At 48.9% G+C, this 17,095-nt stretch overlaps 1 protein-coding gene across 3 annotated transcripts in view; it reads left to right on the top strand.

Annotated features, from left to right (window-relative positions):
- NCOA1 (nuclear receptor coactivator 1) overlaps positions 1-17,095 on the top strand; it is a 185,491-nt gene that overhangs the window by 119,278 nt on the left and 49,118 nt on the right. For all 3 annotated transcript variants that reach the window (XM_082307544.1, XM_082307545.1, XM_082307546.1), the window contains exons 3-4: positions 2,217-2,323; positions 6,290-6,456. In XM_082307544.1, coding sequence (XP_082163670.1) covers positions 2,238-2,323; positions 6,290-6,456 — 253 coding nt within the window. In that variant the 5' untranslated portion in view covers positions 2,217-2,237. The remainder of the gene's footprint in view (positions 1-2,216; positions 2,324-6,289; positions 6,457-17,095) is intronic.

The following is a 17,095-nucleotide window of genomic DNA, read 5'->3' on the forward strand; positions in this document are numbered from 1 at the left end:
AATCTCCCCTCTTTCAGTTTAAAACCATTCCCCTGTGTCCTGTCGCCGCAGGCCCTGGGAAAAAAAGCCTTTCCCAGTCTTTCTTATAAGCCCCCTTTATATATTGAAAGGCCACAAGAAGCTCTCCCCAGAGCCGCCTTTTCTCCACAATGAACAACCCAAACTTTCTCCACAGCAGAGCTGCTCCAGCCTCTGACCATTTTGGTGGCCTCCCCTGGCCCCGCTCCCACAGCTCCATGTCCTTCCCGTGCTGAGGACCCCCGAGCTGGACGCGGGGCTCCAGGGGGTCTCCCCAGAGCGGGGCAGAGGGGCAGAATCCCCTCCCTCGCCCCGCTGCCCACGCTGCGGGGGATGCAGCCCAGGAGACGCTGGGCTTTCTGGGTTTTAATACAAACACTGGGGTCTTCAAGCAACCAGGGAGCTGAGGAGATGCTGACGGCTGTATCCATCCCTCTAATCTGCTCTGAGGTCAGGATGAGCAGGTCTGCAGATGTGGTTTGGGACTCAGAGGACTTTCAAAAGCCGGTGGGACTTTAATAGTCACCTGTCTGAGTACGAGATGAGCCAGCGCCGATGGCTTTTGATGAGAGGCCTCCTTGTGCTGGGCTGGGCAGTGGGTGGGCGATGCTGGACCACTGAAGGCATCCCACCGCGCTTTCGGGCAGGCTGAATAAAACATGGGGGGAATTTGGGCTGTGGGAACTGTGGATGTGCGTTCTAAGGTTCGTTTGATCACAGTCCGTCAGCAGTTTAATCCTTGTTGAAATTCCAGCTGTTAGAAAGTAATGGAAGAAATGAAGGGAATTAAGTTTAAGAACTTAGTCCTTTTACTCTCTAAACTACTACCTTCTTGTCCAGGATCCCATTGCTTTATTTCTCGTGAATTGTGTCTTCTCACAATGATTAACACTTCCAAAAATTCTAAAATAAAGAAAGAATTTGGAAGGTGGCATTATCCAATATTGAATTATCGTGGTTACTGAATGGAAAATCACTGAACGGCTTTAGCAAAGCAAGGGAAGCAATGTGCGTAGCTGATTTCTTTTCTGGAGAAGCTCTGTCCCTTGATTTAACGTGTTGTATGAGGTTTTGACCCTGTCCTATAGATGTGTTTAGTCCCGTTGAGGCAGTTGGAGGGGACTGGCTGTGTTCTCGGGTCAGAGAGTGTCACGGTCTTTGGCCAAACCTCTTTAACACCCTTCAAGGTGAAGTATCCAGAAAGAAGCCTTAATTGGCTTTCTTGCCTTTATTGGGCTTACACAGTATTCTATTCAATTAAATAAAAACATATAATTCATTGTTAAGGAGCATTAACGTGTGGGACATTGCAATGTTATAGTCCTCGTGACTTCTGGACCTTCTTTGGTTGCTCAGACCCCTCATTTGCCTTAGCGTGGAGTAGTTTACCCAACATCTGTTGAAATTACACCCTAAAAATAAGCGTGAAATGTCTGTGTGTTGGAGAGAGCTGGAACCCAGGAGGTGCCCAGTGTTGGGACCGGCCAAGGACTGGCCGTGGTGGGAAGCTCTCTTCCAGGAGAAGGTTGGGGCTGGGAGGACCATGCGTGGGAGGCAGCCTCAGCGGGAGGTGGGGAAGGGGTTCGTGGGAGGGTGTCGCATCCCGTTAAGAGATGAGTCAGTTTGCAGCTCTAATTAAAGCCCAGGCCATGTGCTGAGGGGAAAGGAGGTGGTGGGGGAGCAGGAGAGTAGACACAATGCGAGAGGTGGAGCGTCCTCTGCCAGCCATGAGTCAGAGGAACCGGGGGGAGATGGCAGAGGAGCCGAAGATGGGCTGAAGGAGAAGCTTGCAAGAAAAGGAAACAAAACAAAAGCTATCAAACGCACTTAAACAAAGCATTGAAACAGGTTGTGTTTAGATAGCTGTTAAAATGCTGTAAGGCCAAGAAGCTAAAATTTGCAGGGATACAGGGAAGAGCTCAGTCTGTGATGTAGGGGTCATGGTGCTGGTGGTGAGGGCTTGCTTGGCCACATGGTGACCGGGGGACACCAAAAGCAGGGTAACATGATTGCGTGTTGTCTTCCCTTCGCACCGTTTCCTTCACAATTTCCTTCATCAATTCAATAAGGAAGACTTGCGTTGGGTTAGTTACCTCTTCCGAGGTCACTTGGTCCATGTTTTCTGGCTCTGCCACGGAGGAACCACTTCTCCTGCAGCTTCAAAAGCTTGTCCTTACCCTGTCTCTCTTCGGTTCCAGGTGCAAAGTAGGTCAACCAACATGAGTGGCCTTGGGGACAGCTCAACGGACCCTGCCAACCCCGACTCTCGGAAGAGGAAAGGCTCGCCCTGCGATACAGCCCAGAGGTACGTGCGCTGCTCCCAATCCGTCCCCTGCCGCGGCTACTTTGTCATTCCCACTGCGTCGCTCCGTCCCGTCTGCTCGAGCAGATGGAGCCGGGTTTCAGCCACTCGGAAACGTTCACACTTCCCACCAGAACTTCGCTTTGCTTTTAGCAGTGGCTGCGGTGGAAGATGGAGCATGATGGAAATGCGGCTCCCCATCTGCTCTGCTTGTTGTTAGGTGGCAAATGATGATTAGAGGCTCGTTATCAAAGTTAGCGTATTGATTTTATAAATTGAGAGCGCTCAGAGCATCAGGAAAGCTTTCTTGGGGTAAATTTGGGGGAGATACTTCTGCGAGGTCTGCAGATCATCCCAAGCCTTCTGTCTCTTCACACCAGATTCCCAAGAAATCTGTGGTTTTGTAATATTCAGAAACTCCGGTGGAGACCCTCTTGCTCCATGGTGCAATTACAGAACAGAAAATATTTCTGTCTGAAATATCTTCATGTCTCTGTGCTCCTGCAGACTGCTTCAAAGCTCAGCTCACTGCAGAAAGGCACCTTTTGCTTACGACCGAGCCTTCCCGTCCCAGCTACCTTGCCACCTGATTTAAGACTACGAAGTCCTCGATAGAGGCAGTTGTGATCTCCTTCCACAGGCTTTTCCAGGCTCCCTGTAAATGCTGTGCATCTTTTTTCCATGGCAATATAGTCTGTTAGTAAGGGTGAACGTGTGGTGCTGCTGCTGACTCCGTGTCTCTGCTGCCTGGGATGCTGTGTTGCTCATCGTCCTAGAATATTGATGCACTGAGCAAACCCCAGGTGTATTTTCTATCACTTACAGCTCATGCATGATATTCTAGACAATAAATGTAAAGGCTACGGTGTTCCAGTAGAGAGACATTAAGAGGTTGTTTGAGGATTTCTATTTATTGCAGTTTTTGGTTGCAACATCTGCCTTCTGTAGAGTTCACGCACCTTCTTACAGAGGCTCTGTGGTTCATGGCTTAGCTGTGCCATTAAAGGAGCGATAATTGCAGAACGTGTTTCGATAGCGCTTGTAGCTGTCCTACTCCTAACAAATACTTCTGTAATCATGTGAAATATTTCCCCTTTCTGGCTGAGCCATTTCAGTCAGAACTCTGCAGCCCTTGCTGCTGTCTCCAGGCTGGTCTCGGAGCTGGTCCTCACCCCGGAGGTGAGTGTGGGGTGGAGCTGTTGGTCCTTGGGTCCAAGCAAGGTGGGCTTGGACACCTCTTCGGAAGGAACTGCTCTCCGGATGGATGAGCACACACCTGGCTTTGCTTCACCTGGTCTGCCTTTGGAAAGGAGATCTCTTGTGGTTTGTTTTCTGACCCCTAAGCACCCCAAGAAAACCTTCTGCTGCCGACACCAGGGGTCTTTCAAAATACGAGGAACGAACTGATCATAGAGAAGCAGAAACTTCTGGATGAAGGATTCTCCTGCCTTGTCCAAGCACAATGAGTTTTTACATCCACAAAGCATTTTCAGACGGGTTGACTCAAATACTTGTCATGGGGTTGGCCATCCAACCCCGAACACTGGAGCTGAAGCATTTTACCAAAATCTAGATGAGAAATCCTCATCAGTGCTGCGTCCTCCTTCCTTCAGACCATCTCCCGACTCGCAGCCGCGGTGGGGAGGGACCTCATCCTCCTCCCGGGGCTGGCCAGAGTCCTCCGTAACGCACTCTGGAGCAAAGTGAACTTCAAAACTCCTTTGTTAAAACCTGGAAGGTTTAACTATTGCTTTTGATGATACTTGGGAGTCATAAAGAACAGCCCACTGCTGTAATATTCTCATGATGCTTTTATGTAAGGAAAATTGGCCAATTTTCCCTCCTACAATTTGAAAGTTGCCACAGCAACAGCGACATTAAGGGTTTTCATGAAATGAGCTCACCCACAACAGAGATTTTTTTTTTTTTCTCCCCTCTGCTATTGCTTTTTGGTTCGCAGGGAGAGCTAGGAATTAATTTGACCTTAACTAAAATACTTGCTCAGCTCCTTCGAGAAGCATTTGCCTGCCCATTGCCGGGGAGCGCGCCAGCGCTGGTGTCACTGATACCTATGCAAAAAGAGGCTGAGGTCCCTGGCTGGACCCAGCGCTTCTGCAGCAGGTGGACATCCAACCTACCTCCATGAAGCTCTTTTTGCTGCCTGTGACCCCTTAGCACCCATGGGCAGCTGCCTGCTAGGGAAGCGAGGGCTCCTGCGCCCACCCGAGCCCATTGCAGAGGAGTTTCCAGGTCGCACCCCGTGTCTCCCATGGAAGGTCTCACTTGTGGACTTCACGAGACCGGTGGCCCGAGCAGAAACACGGCTTCTGTTCACACCCGCAGCTGGCTTTGCTTTTTCTTTTTCCTTTCTTTTTTGATTCTGCTGCTCCACTGAGTTAAAGGAGGGCGAGTCATTGCTGTCACTCCTCTGGGCAATCCCACCACCTGGAGAGACATGGGCAGGAGGAGAAGCGAGGTGATGGAGAGAGAACTTGGGAGGCAAGGGGAGGTTCATCATGGAGGCTCATCCCTGCGGTCATCAGGTATTTTCATGTGAGAGCAAGTTTAAGGAGCAGCAAAATGGCCAAGAGACAACACCTATCTGTCAGACCTGGATATTGAGCTAATAAAGTGGCTGGAATTAGGAAAAAATAAAGAAACATCTGTGCAGCCTACCTGAGGAGCTCTGTAGAGGGGAAGGCTGGTGGTGTCTCATCCCCTTTTGGACAGATATGGTTTCTAAAGGGTCTCTGCAGAGTTATCGGAGTATATTCATGCTCTGGTTGGCTTGCACTCTCAGCAGATAAAATAAACCAAACCTCTTCTCCAAGCCTTCAGCTGTTAGCAGAGCTCGTTTGGCCACGTCGCACAAGCCAGAGCACGTCTGCAGTGGGACACAAATCTACCGAGCCGGACTTTCGGAATCAGCTTTTCTAACCAGTGTTTTCTCAGCCCCTCCATGAGCGGTGGGGCCTCTCTGAGGCCAGAAACATCTCACCGTGCCCGCAGGCATCTCAGCAGCTTCTTGGTGTCCGGTAAATAATAGGGAATTTCACGCAATACATCATAGAGTACTGGGTGTCCTGCGGAGGTTGTAACAAAAAATGAAGGGGCTTATTGAAAACCAACCTGATAAAAGGCATCGCGAGCGGTGTAGAGCCGTGTTGGGCACTTTGAGCTGTCCTCATTCCATCCCGTGGTTGATGTAGTGGAAGGTATTTAGGGAAAATGTGTCTCCGTGTGTCTGTCCCATGTGCACAGTTCGTTTTGGTGGCTTTGATGCTTATAACGTCTTTGATAAAGGAATATGTTACAGTGTCCGGGGTAGCTTCAATGATGGCCACGGAAATAACATATTCTCAATTCCCAGAATTTAGGAATAGTTGATGGGAGAGCATTGGGCTTCTGCAGCAGCTGGGAGCTAAAAGAAAAGCTGCTTTCGTTGGGACAAAAAGGTTGATCTCATGAATATTTTGCATCTTCCTCTTGTCGACGTTGATTCAGATTTTCACTTTGGTGAACTCCGGTGGATGTTGTTAACCTTTATGTGTGAATTTAGGATTAAACTTGGCAACAGCTGCAATAGTGGCTGTGGAAAAATAAGAAGTTTTATATAACTGTATATGTTTTTGTATGTATTTTTTATTATTTTTGTTGTGACCCATTTATAACTATTTTTGAGAGGAAAGCAGAGTCCTGAAGGTTAGAGGTTTGTTTTTGTTGGGGGTGCCTGGCTAGCTCTGTGTATCTCCCTTGGCACTAATTTTGATTATTTTTATATGCATAAAAATATACAAAAGCCTGAACGAACTCCCCAGTATTTTGGAGATATTTGGATTATAGCACAGTCATCACTCCAGCCAGTAGTTACATTTCTGCGTTCTTGTCCAGTGCCCAGGTGTGACTAGACTGAGCAGTAGGAAAAAAACATTAACATGACTTTTATTTTTTTTTTTCTTTCTCTAACAGCAATGAAAAGCGGCGCCGGGAACAGGAGAACAAATATTTAGAGGAGCTGGCGGAGCTGCTGTCTGCAAACATCGGGGACATCGACACCCTGAGTGTCAAACCCGACAAATGCAAGATCCTAAAGAAGACGGTTGATCAGATCCAGCAGATGAAGAGGTTGGAGCAAGGTAAGGCGGCAGCCTTGGCTTGTCGGGAAGCTTCAGAGTAAGAGCGTTCTCCTGGTACCCTTCAGACACTAAATTGCAGCAGATAATCGTGACTTAATTCATGAAAAATCATGACATAATCGTTCCATTTGCAATAGTTTTCCTTCTCCCACTTTTATGAAAGCATTAATACGAAAGTGTAGGCTTTGCCCTCATTGCTTGGCTTGTTTAAGATGCCACCTTTGTTTCTGGTGCAAGGTGGCACTTTACTCCGTGTTTGTGATTCATCTGGAAATTATTCCTTAGATTAAAATAATCAGAAGTACTTGCTAAGCTTTCAGGATCAGCCCCATTAAGTGCTTATCAGCAATACTGCTATTAACTGTGTGCAGAAACCCTGTTTTCTAGCCAGGTAAGGTGAAGGACAGGTAGCTCTGCCACACGCTGTGCAAGACTTGGTGAAGAACCATGTCCCCTTGTCAGATCTGTTCTCCTGCCAAGCGAACAGATTAGAGGGGGCATTAATCCACCTCCCGCCAGTGAATACGGCGCTGTAACCCGTAAACAGAGAAGAGATGCTTGAGAAGCCATATAAAGGTTAAAATTCACCCCGAGTGTCAACTCATAGGCTGAAATGTAGAAGTCCAAAGGGCTCAAGTGATGCACAGGAGAAGGGGTGAGGCATACTAAGGAGGGAGTAGGACTTGTTCAGGTCTTTGCAACCCAGCATTGCTCCTGGAGCTGCTGCAGGTGGGCTCCAGCTTGCTCCGCATCACGCCTGCTACGGGCTGCCCATCTCGTGCGCTCAAATACTTTGTCCTTTGTGCAAATACTTTTTCCTTCGTGCAAATACTTTTTCCTCTGTGCAAGTGCTTTGTCCTTTGTGCAAATACTTTGTCCTTCGTGGAAACACTTTGTCCTTCGTGTGCAAGGTGAATCCCACTAAGTGTTAGCGCTGAGAGCGCGTCATCCATCAAGCGTTGCCTTTGCCAAAGCTCCCGCTGCACGCTCCGAGTGGAGTGGTGTTGCCTCATAACAGATGTTAAATTTTTCCCAAATCCTGTGGCTGGAATGTGGGTACGCACGCACAGGCGCTCCATAGAATCACAGAATGCTTTGGGATGGAAGGGACCTCCAAAGGCCACCCAGTCCCACCCCTGCCATGGGCAGGGACATCTTCACCCAGACCAGGGTGCTCAGAGCCCCGTCCAACCTGGCCTTGAATGTGGCCAGGGATGGGGCATCTCCCACCGCTCTGGGCAACCTGGGCCAGTGCCTCACCACCCTCAGCACAAACAATTTCTCCCTTCTGTCCAGTCTGAATCTCCCCTCTTTCAGTTTAAGCCAGGCGTTGCCGTAGGTCCTCCCAGCTCGCTATTATTTTAGGCACCAAATTTTGCATGGTGGCAAAGCATTCGGCTCACGTTGCGCAGGCTGTCCAGGCTTCCCGATGAACCAGGACGACTGCTTTTAGATTTCATTCACGTTGTGCCCGGGCTCTGGAAGGAGTTTGGTAGCGGGTGAGTACGCCCAGGTTCCTGCTCGCTGCCACTTCCTTGTTCATTAGTTTTCTTGACATTGCACGGCAGGGCTGAACATTAACTAGGGCAAGCACTACTTAAAAATATTACGCCTTGAGCTTTGCTCTGTATTGCCGGCTTATCTAGTGCCAAATTACCGAGGAAAAGAAACTTCACCTGTATTTCTTCTTAGCAGTTTGCTGCGAGAGTGTGTTACATGAGGAGGTAGGAAAAATATGGCAAAAAGTCAGAATATTTGTGGCCGGAGAAAATTTTCTGTCCTTGTAGTTATATCGAGTGTTAGACGTCACGTTTCCCTGCCTGTGTCCTTCCTCCTCCTTCTCTCTGTTTCTCAGCCATAAACCTGATTAATATTTGCTAACTGTTGAGGGTGGGGTTTTGCTGCTAAAGTATCGTGAACGGCGACGTATCCCGCAGCATTGGCCGTGCTCCTTCTAACGCTCCGTTAGGAAACCCACCTGGAGACGTGATTTCACGTAACAGAGAGGAGCCGGGGAGTTTGGACTTTGCCGTGATGTGTTACAGCCGGCTCAGGACGTCCCAGCAAATGATGTTGTTCAGCCCAATAATAAGCAAAACCCATAAGCATGGGGAAAAATGATGCTAAACCTCGTAGCAGAGCAGATTTGAATGAAAAAAACAGCCAACGTCCTGTTACTAATTTAATTTGGAAAATATGCCAGGCGCAGAGCTGGGGAGCTTGGGAGGGGGCAGGTGGCAGCGCCGGGGGAGCGGGGACATCCCGGGGTGGGCATCATCCCTGCTGCCAGTCCTGGAGAGTTTGGAGGTTGCATCCCACCCGCTCTCCCCTCCCTGCACCTCCACCGCGAGTCGTCCTCGGTTTTAACCCGCAAAGGGGTGGAGGAGCTGGCAGAAGCTTGCAGATGGATCGCACGCAGGGGCTGAGCCCTCCCTCCCATCCCCCTGCCTGCTGGGCTGCTATTTAAAGTATGAAGCAAATGCTTTTAGAAAAGATTCCTAGGTCTGGACACCTTCCAATGTTAGTAATGTACAGTTGGCAGAACAAGCGGTTTGCGGCTGTGGCAGCAACCTGAAATTCATCTGCCAAGACAGCAATAAACGCAGCGGAGGAAGAGGCCAGACAGTTAATTTTTCAGCCTTTGTCCATCCCGCAAAAGTTTTTTTGATTTTTTCGAGTCGGGTGGTTTGAGTGTTGGAGCCTTGAACCGTGCCTGTGTGCGGTCGCTCGCCGGGAAAGGAGGAGGAAAGGCCACCGATGTCTCCTGGGCGGCGTGGAGGTCAGCAAGAAGATTTCTCTTCTTGGATCTGAGGTCCATCCGTGCGGACCTCCCTCCCCTTGGCCTTCAGATTGGCGTCATGCCCAGCACATGGATGCCGGAGGTCCTCTCCTGGGGTGGGTCCTCTGCTGCGGAGCCATGCCGTGAGACGGAGCTGATGTCCATCCATCACGCGGAGGTGAGCTCGCCCAAGGTTGTTTGAATTCAGAGCAGTGCTGCCGCGGTCAAAACCCAGTGGAGGCAAGCTGGACAGCTTCGCTGGTCATCATGCGTTGCTCTTTGGCTTGCAGGGTTAGCAGAGGTGGTGTAAAGGCCGTTAGAAGCAGCCATCAGGTCAATGTGGTGGAGCTGCGATGAAGTTAGGAGGCTGCAGGACAGGGAGGAGGCTCGGTTGCTGTTAGGAAGGCAGCCGGTGCATGGTTGCAAACACAAAAACGAAGCATTTTGGTCATATAGGAGAGTGCAAAAATGAGCAGAGGTATCGGAAAAGCTTCATTGATGCACGGACCACCACTTGTTTTGTTCCTTTTCTGTAAAATGATGTAATACTTGATGCCTACCCTGCAAGTGCCGCGGAGGTTGGGGTCACCCTTGCCCCGAGGAGAGGCAGAGCCTTGGCACCCAACGCCCCTGCAATGCCAGGCTCTGCGGTGGCAGGCGGGCTCCAGAAAGGAGCCCAGATGATTTTTTTAATTAAATGCCCCAGCTTTGGGGGAGTGATAACCTTTGGTTTATGGAAAGGGTGATGAACAGTGTGCAGATACCTGATGGAGATGGGAGCCAGCGGAGGGGTCATCTCATCTCCCTTGTAGAGCTCCCAACCTTGGCAATGTCCTTTTAAGATGAAGCCACCAAGTCTTTTCCCAAAAGCCCTCTCCTTTGATAGGCTGCTTAATTTCCTTCCCGAGCAGGAGTATAAGTGCAGCACCTTAATAGAATAAATCAAATAGTATTGAGCTTTTCATTACGCCGCCTACAAACTCAAACAGCCGCAGAGGGTTGCCCTTGAAACACCTCCTAAGGCATCGCAAGTGACTCTACCACCGCCGGCGTCCAAAGGACCTCCTTCCCCCCGTCCTTCCTGCGTTTGCTCATCGCCGCTCGCTGGCGGTCTCTCCCGCTGTGCCGCCGTATGTTCGGCTTCTGCGGGAATCGGTGCGCAGAGCCGGCAGCTACCTGCTCCAGGAGCAGCCGCGGCACGGCTACCGGCCCCGCCAGGACGCGTGGGGTGATGCTCATGAGTTTCTGGTCCTGTCAGGTCCAAAAGCCCCAGCAGATTTACTCTGTAGTTGCCAAAATAAAGGATTTATTCAGCGTTTGCTTGGATTTGTACAACTTAGCTTGTCTCGTGAAGGACCCTGAGTTGCTGCTTGCCTTTGCAGTGCAAGGCTTCTTATGGCGATGGAGGGTCGTATGACCCCATGGATGGGGGTCCCATCGGTGATGGAGCTGCTGAATTTATTTTTATAGATGTATAAGGAAAAAAAAATTCAGATCTTTATTAATGCAGTTTTATTCTGTAATAATGCTACAGAATAGTGACCTGATTTTGGGATGTTTTGAAAGGGCGCTAGGCAAAGAATTAGCTTTCTTTCCCGAACATTACTGTGGTAAGTGCAAAGATGACCCTCAGTTTTTAAGTTGAGTTACTTTGGGCAGGGAGAGGGAGACGGCTGTTTCTTGAGCCTTTACTTTAATCATTTTCAGGGGTTTTAGGGATAAGAGCATTTCTGTCTCTTCTCAGACTGCACAAAAATTCCACAACTTGTTCTCCTGCTGCATAGAGGTGTCCTCTTTCGGGTCCAACAAAACCATGGAGCAGTTGTGTCCTCCTGACATCTTTTTATTTGGTTTTTTCCTGAAGTGTGGACATAATAAGATGGGCTCCTTCAAGCAAGTTTGTGCTCCTTTGTCACTAGGACACGTGAACCCAAAAAGAAGAGGACCCTTAATTTAAGACCACCCCCCCATTTGGAATTTAACCTACTGGGGGAAGTAATCTTCCTTTTGGGTAAATACAGTAAGTTAATTAAGTGAAGTATATGAAATAGGTATTGATTTTGCCTGCTCTGTTGCATATGATCATTGGGCTGTCAGTGGCTGTCCTTTAATTAAGTTTCCCTGCTGTCTTGTCATATGCTTAGATTTGGCCCTGGATTTATTTTGTGACATACATGTACAGCTTCTAGCGCAGAGAGGTCCTGGGTCCTCAGTGGGACGTATGGAAACCTCTTCAAAATGAACGCTGAGTTTCTTCTTGGGTTTGGGGATGCCAACACATGGTGAGCTTTAAAGAGAGAAAAAAAAAGCCTCGGCTTTGTATTTAGCGGTGGTCAGAAAATGGTGAAGTGGTGGCCTGGGAAGAGGCTTCTCCCACAGCCTGCGACAGCGGCGTGAGGTTTTGGGAGGAGGAGACCTTGTCCTCGGGCGCTGAGTCAAGAGCCCCTTCTTGTCGCAGCAGCTGAGTGATGTGGTACGTTATTAAAGATCATAAAATTACTCCCATAAAACCACAAAGTGAGTAATTGCGTGCAATGTGTGGAAGCAAGTCGCAGAGCCAAAGCCCCTTGGCGAGCTTTACCCCAAAGCAGAGGAACCCAGTGCAGAGCAATTAAAGGCTTTCAGCTGGTTTCTTCTGCCCAGGTCCAGGCTCCCACGTTACCCTCAGTCCACGGGGTTTTGTGTCCACAGCCCCTGGTGACGGAGCTCTACGTGGACTTTCATTAGCTTCGTGGAACTATCTAGCCCAAGTCCATGTTACTGAGTCTGCAAAGGAGCTGGACATCTCTGGTGCAGGAGTGGAAGGAGCCTTTGCGACCTTCTCCCTCGCTTGGCTTTGTTTTGCCAGGATAATGTAGTTCAAGTCTTAAGGCATTTTTTGTTCTCTGTTTAGGACCGTCCTAAATTGTCTGCATATCCTTCTTTCACTGATCCAATTTGAACACATCTTTCTTGACATGCATTGAATCGTGGGCAGTATTTCCAGTTTCTGATTAAGCTTCTCAGGCTCTTGGAGCTGCTGCCTCCACGACACCAAGGGAAAGTACCTTCTGCATAACATGCTCTGCCTTGTTTATGCTTGCATTATATCTTTCATTTTATATTTTTGAATACTCTTTCATTTCGGCTCTTCCCTCTCCCCATACTGTCATCCAGTATCCTCTTGGAGAAGTCTAACATCTTACCTGGGCGCTGCCAATCTCTCTGTCTGGCTGGAACCACCTCTTTTCCATAAAGCTCATTTCCATTTCTCATAGTGGTGGTGTTTGACAAATGGGCTCAAAGCAGGGTCAGCTCTGGGATCAGCCCAGATTGCTGAGGGCTTTACTCAGTTGAGCTTTGGAAGCCCCCAAGGAGGGTGAAGCACACGTGTGCTGGGCAGCCTGCTCCAACACTTGGCTGTCCTCGTGCTGAACAAGATTTTCCTCCTATCCCACCTGAACATCTCTTGCTTCACCTGCACCCATTGCTTCTCATCTTCGCACCATGCATTGCTGTGAAGAACCTGGCTCCATCACCTTCATAACTTCTTGTAGGCATGGGCAGGCTGCTGTCAGGTGCCCAAAGCCATCTCTTCTCCAGGCTGAGCAAACCCCTTCCCTTGGCCTCTGGTCTCAGGATCAGTTCTCCAGCCCTGACCATCTTGGTCGTCTCCACTGAACTCACTCCGGTTTGTTTTACGCTGGGGTCCCAAAACAGAACGCAGTGTGTGGTGGTCACCTAGACGTGGTGCCTAAGCTGGCCATGCAGATGGAGCAGGTTGAAGATAGGAGCCAGTAACCGCTCTACCAAGTACAGGTTGCTGTCAGGAGAGTCAAGGGGGAGAGAGGGATGTCCTGCTGCATTCCCCCATCACATCTGAGCTCCCTCCTTGGTGGCCTGGAGAGCTGCCCAAGGTGGGTGCTGCTGCCGGGACAGCAGGGTGACAGCACGCCGTCACTGCTGCCTTTCTGCCTTGCCTGCAGAAATTGAGATAAACTTAAACTCTTAGATTCGGAGAATTCAAGTGTAACTTTTGATAGCTTTTATGGGCTGAGTCAACACGGAGGTCCTTCAGTGGACTCAAAAGAGGACACTTTCATGCAGTGGAAGAACAAGTTGTAGAGTTTTTGCATAGTCAGAGAAGAGATGGAAACCCCATTACTTGGAAAATCATTAAAAGGAAGGCTCAAGAAACAGCCTGAGCTCAAAGCATCCCAGCGTTCAAGGCCAGCGATGTATTTTAAACAGAAGTTTAGGTCTAACGTTTGAGGTTAGACTGAAGAACAAAAGCAAGCAGCAGAATGGCATCTGAGGAGCAATGTAAGTGGAAATGTCTCCTGGAAATGGAGTAAATGAAAACCGCTTTAAGGGGTTTACATTAATTAAAGGATTTTTTAAATTAATTAATTAAAACCACATTAAGGTTTGTGTCAAATCTAAAATTAAATTGGAATCTCTTCAGGCTACAACTGTCAGCCTGGTGCTGTAGTCTCCTCTTTAAATGCATTGACTTTATCGGAGTTATCCTGGTTTTGTTTGCTTCAAGGGAGGTCAGAAAAGGGGAGCTTTGCTTTTGCCTTAGGGCGGTGTTTTGCAGACTCTGGGTTCCTCCGCCTTTGTCCCTGAGGTCAGGAAGGACCTTCTCGGCCAGCGGCGCTGTCGCCGCGTGTTTGCAGGTGCTGGGGAGGAAGGCTCTTTCTTCATCCCAAATCTGGTGGTTGGATTAACCCTGCTGGCGCTGCTTGTGCTACCGGAGGGAGGGAGGGACACCGCTTTCATCCCGTCTTGGCGGCCAATTTTTCACCGTATGTTAGCGGGCTACAAAGAAAGAAAAACAACCAAACCCTGGAGGCCAGCTTAGACATCAGGGGAAGGGGAATTCCTCCTTGGCTTTGGAAGGTGCCCACTGAAAGCCCTCAAGTGTGAGACTGATCCAAGGTAAACAGAGTACAAACAGAGCCAGTCCTTTTAACTGTTTAACGTCACCCTTCCAGGAATCCTTCTGAGATCCCGAAGAGGATGAAACCACCTGCTCGTTTTCAGTGGAAATGAGTTTTGGATCACTTCTGTGCCAGCGTTGCCCTTTAATTTGGTTTATTCTTCCTTCTGTTTGGCAATTACCGCCCTTCCCTAACGTATTTTTATGAAGTTGTTCTCTACCTTCTCTTGACTTGTCCAACAAACCAAGCTCTCCTAGGATCTTGGTGTCAGATAGTTATGCCTTTCCTTTAATCAACCCAACAGCTCTTTTCTGTACTTCTTCCAATTGAACTTCATTTTTCTTGAGTGAATTGGCCCGAACTGTCATGATTTTTCTTACCAGATCTTACCAGTAGCGTTTGGTTGTTCCTGGTACCACCCCTGGTATGTTGGAGGTAACGGTTGTTGTCTCCTCTTGTCATCTCCATTAAGCCGTCCCCAACTTCTAGCCAAAGCTCATGTTCTTGGTTGATGCGTGCATGACCTTCACGTAGTAGAAAGTGGGAGAAATTAGCACAGTTTAGCAGAGCAATTGGGTAGCTTTTCTACCATTTGGTCCTCTTTCCTGTGAACTGGTCAACCCACCCTCAAGTTGGTGTGTGTGTATTTTCTCCCTGCGTGCCTACCTTACCTCAGGTGCCAGAGGAACACCACCGGTGACCTCTCCTCATCCTGATGAAACACCTTTCTTCTCAAAATTGAGTTTCATGGAGGTTCTTGGGAGTCTCTGCTAGATCTCGGTGCTGTTCAACACCTTCATGGATGCGGAAGGACATACAAATCATTGCTAGACCAGTACAGGATGGGCATCCAGGAGTGCTGGATGGATGGTATCTGGGGAAATGGTGCTTTTCCAGAAGATCTGGAGATCCTAGAGGTGAAGGCGGTCAGTGTGAACTTGGGGTGTGATGAAAAGCAAGGTGGGCTTCTCTTGGGTGATGTTACATGTGCGTGGAGTTGGTGGGACAAAACTGGAGCTCAGGCATGGTATCCACGCTGGAAGGAGATTGCAAAATCCAGAGAAGGCAGAGAGGAGAGCCACGGAAATGAGCCAGGGGCTGGAGAAAATGTCTTGCAGCTTGGAAGGCTGAAGAGCTCTGTTGAATGTATCCGAGGGGGAAAAAAAAGGAGTGGGGACATAGTGATGACACTATAAACACTAACAAGAATGGAAAATGCTGGCTACTAAAGAGGTTTTTAAATCCAGCATAACAGAGGATGACTCAAAGCCGAAGCCAGACAAAAACAAATTAGGACTCGGGCCCAGAGTTACAACTGGGAGGGTGATTGCTGTGGGAACCAGCTGCCAAGGGAAGCGGTGGGTTGCGTCAGGTTCAGAAGTTCAGGGCTCATGGTGGTGGAAGTACGTGAACTTTGATGGCTCTGCGATATTCAAGAAATCAGACCGGCCAATCTAGTGATCTCTACTGGCCTTCATCTCTATAAATCTGAAAATTTTGATTTTGAAAAATGCCTGGAGAGCTGGATCCCCATCCACGGCAGCGACTTCTGCCAGCGCAAAGCCGGGGCGAGAGTCCTCGCTTTGCTTCCCGAGCATCCGCGTGGGTCCCCTGCCCCACGCTCCATCCTGCGCCCTTCCCGGGATTAAAACCTCCCTGTTATCGGAGTAATTAATTGCACCTCGTGCACGAGGGGTGAGGAGTTTGTTGGAGCGGGTTCGGGGAATTTCACACCCTCCCCTTCTCCGCAGTTTGGTTTCAATGTGAAATGTTAAACGGATTGCATCCCTGCCCACACTCTCCGCAGACGTTTGTGAAGTCTGTCTCTCCGTATCCTCTGGAATCTGTTTTATATCAGGGATTGATTTCAGATACAAACTCCCCCAGGTCAGTACTATAAAAATCTCTGCCTGTGCAGCAACACCAGGGAGCATCCTCTGTATATGTTTATTTTATGGAGCTGTACCACCTACAAAGCATGTCAATAAAATTCTCATCCCTGCTCTGACAGTTTTAATCTAGCTGGCAGCTTAAATATAGACCGAGGGGAAGGGGAGGCTGCTAAGAATTGCACAGACCTCTCCAAACGGTGCCTTTATTTTAACAAGTGAACATTTGGTTATTACATCCTCAAGCTTTTAAACATCTCGCACTGTCAAGAACTAATAAATCCTTTAGCACCTCGCCGTAAGAAGAGGATCTGATAGGATGTAACAGGCGTGTGGATCATGCGGAGAGTCATAAACCACCTGTAGAAATCACTCCTCCTCTTGCCTTCTGCTCTGCCGGATTAGCTTTTTTTTTCCTCTTTTTTTTTTTCCCCTCTCCTTGATTCACTCTCATTTTTAAAAGAGGCAGGAAAGGAAGAGGAAAAAAAGCCCCTTTCTTTAAAGCCCTTTTCCTGGCCCTCCTTACCCTTCGTAGAGATGTACAAAACCTATTTTAAGATTCTTCTTCCCCTGGGATGGCACCGCAGTGGGATTTTGCCTCCTCTGCTCACCCTCCCTCTGCTCTGGAGCCCGGGTTGTTTGGTTGATGATCAGAAAGAGGTTCATCCACCCCGTGAGCTGGCGTCCCTTCGGGTGCAGGAGCAGGACGACGGGGGTCCATCCCGCCTCTCTTCTAGCAGCTGCAATGGAGGCGTCTCATCTGAGCTGGTCACCAAGCGTCCTGGGCAAGAGAGGGGGTTCGGAGGGAGGCTCACCCCAGCACATCTCTGCAAGCCCCCATCTCGATTATTGACCCATCAGAGCACCCGGCGGTGCAAGCATTGCCGTGCCTAAAAAGCAAGAAATAACACAATAAACCTCTTTCTTATGGGAAAAAAACAAAACAAAACAAAACAAACTTGGAGCCAGCCATACAAGTCCTTCCTTTTTCATTTCAGATTTTCCCCTGAACAAACTTTTATAGACCTTAATCCTCCTAACGCTCCTGC

This window comes from Platalea leucorodia, assembly GCF_965183815.1.
Source record: "Platalea leucorodia genome assembly, chromosome: 3".
In the NCBI taxonomy this organism is placed as follows: Eukaryota; Metazoa; Chordata; class Aves; order Pelecaniformes; family Threskiornithidae; genus Platalea; species Platalea leucorodia.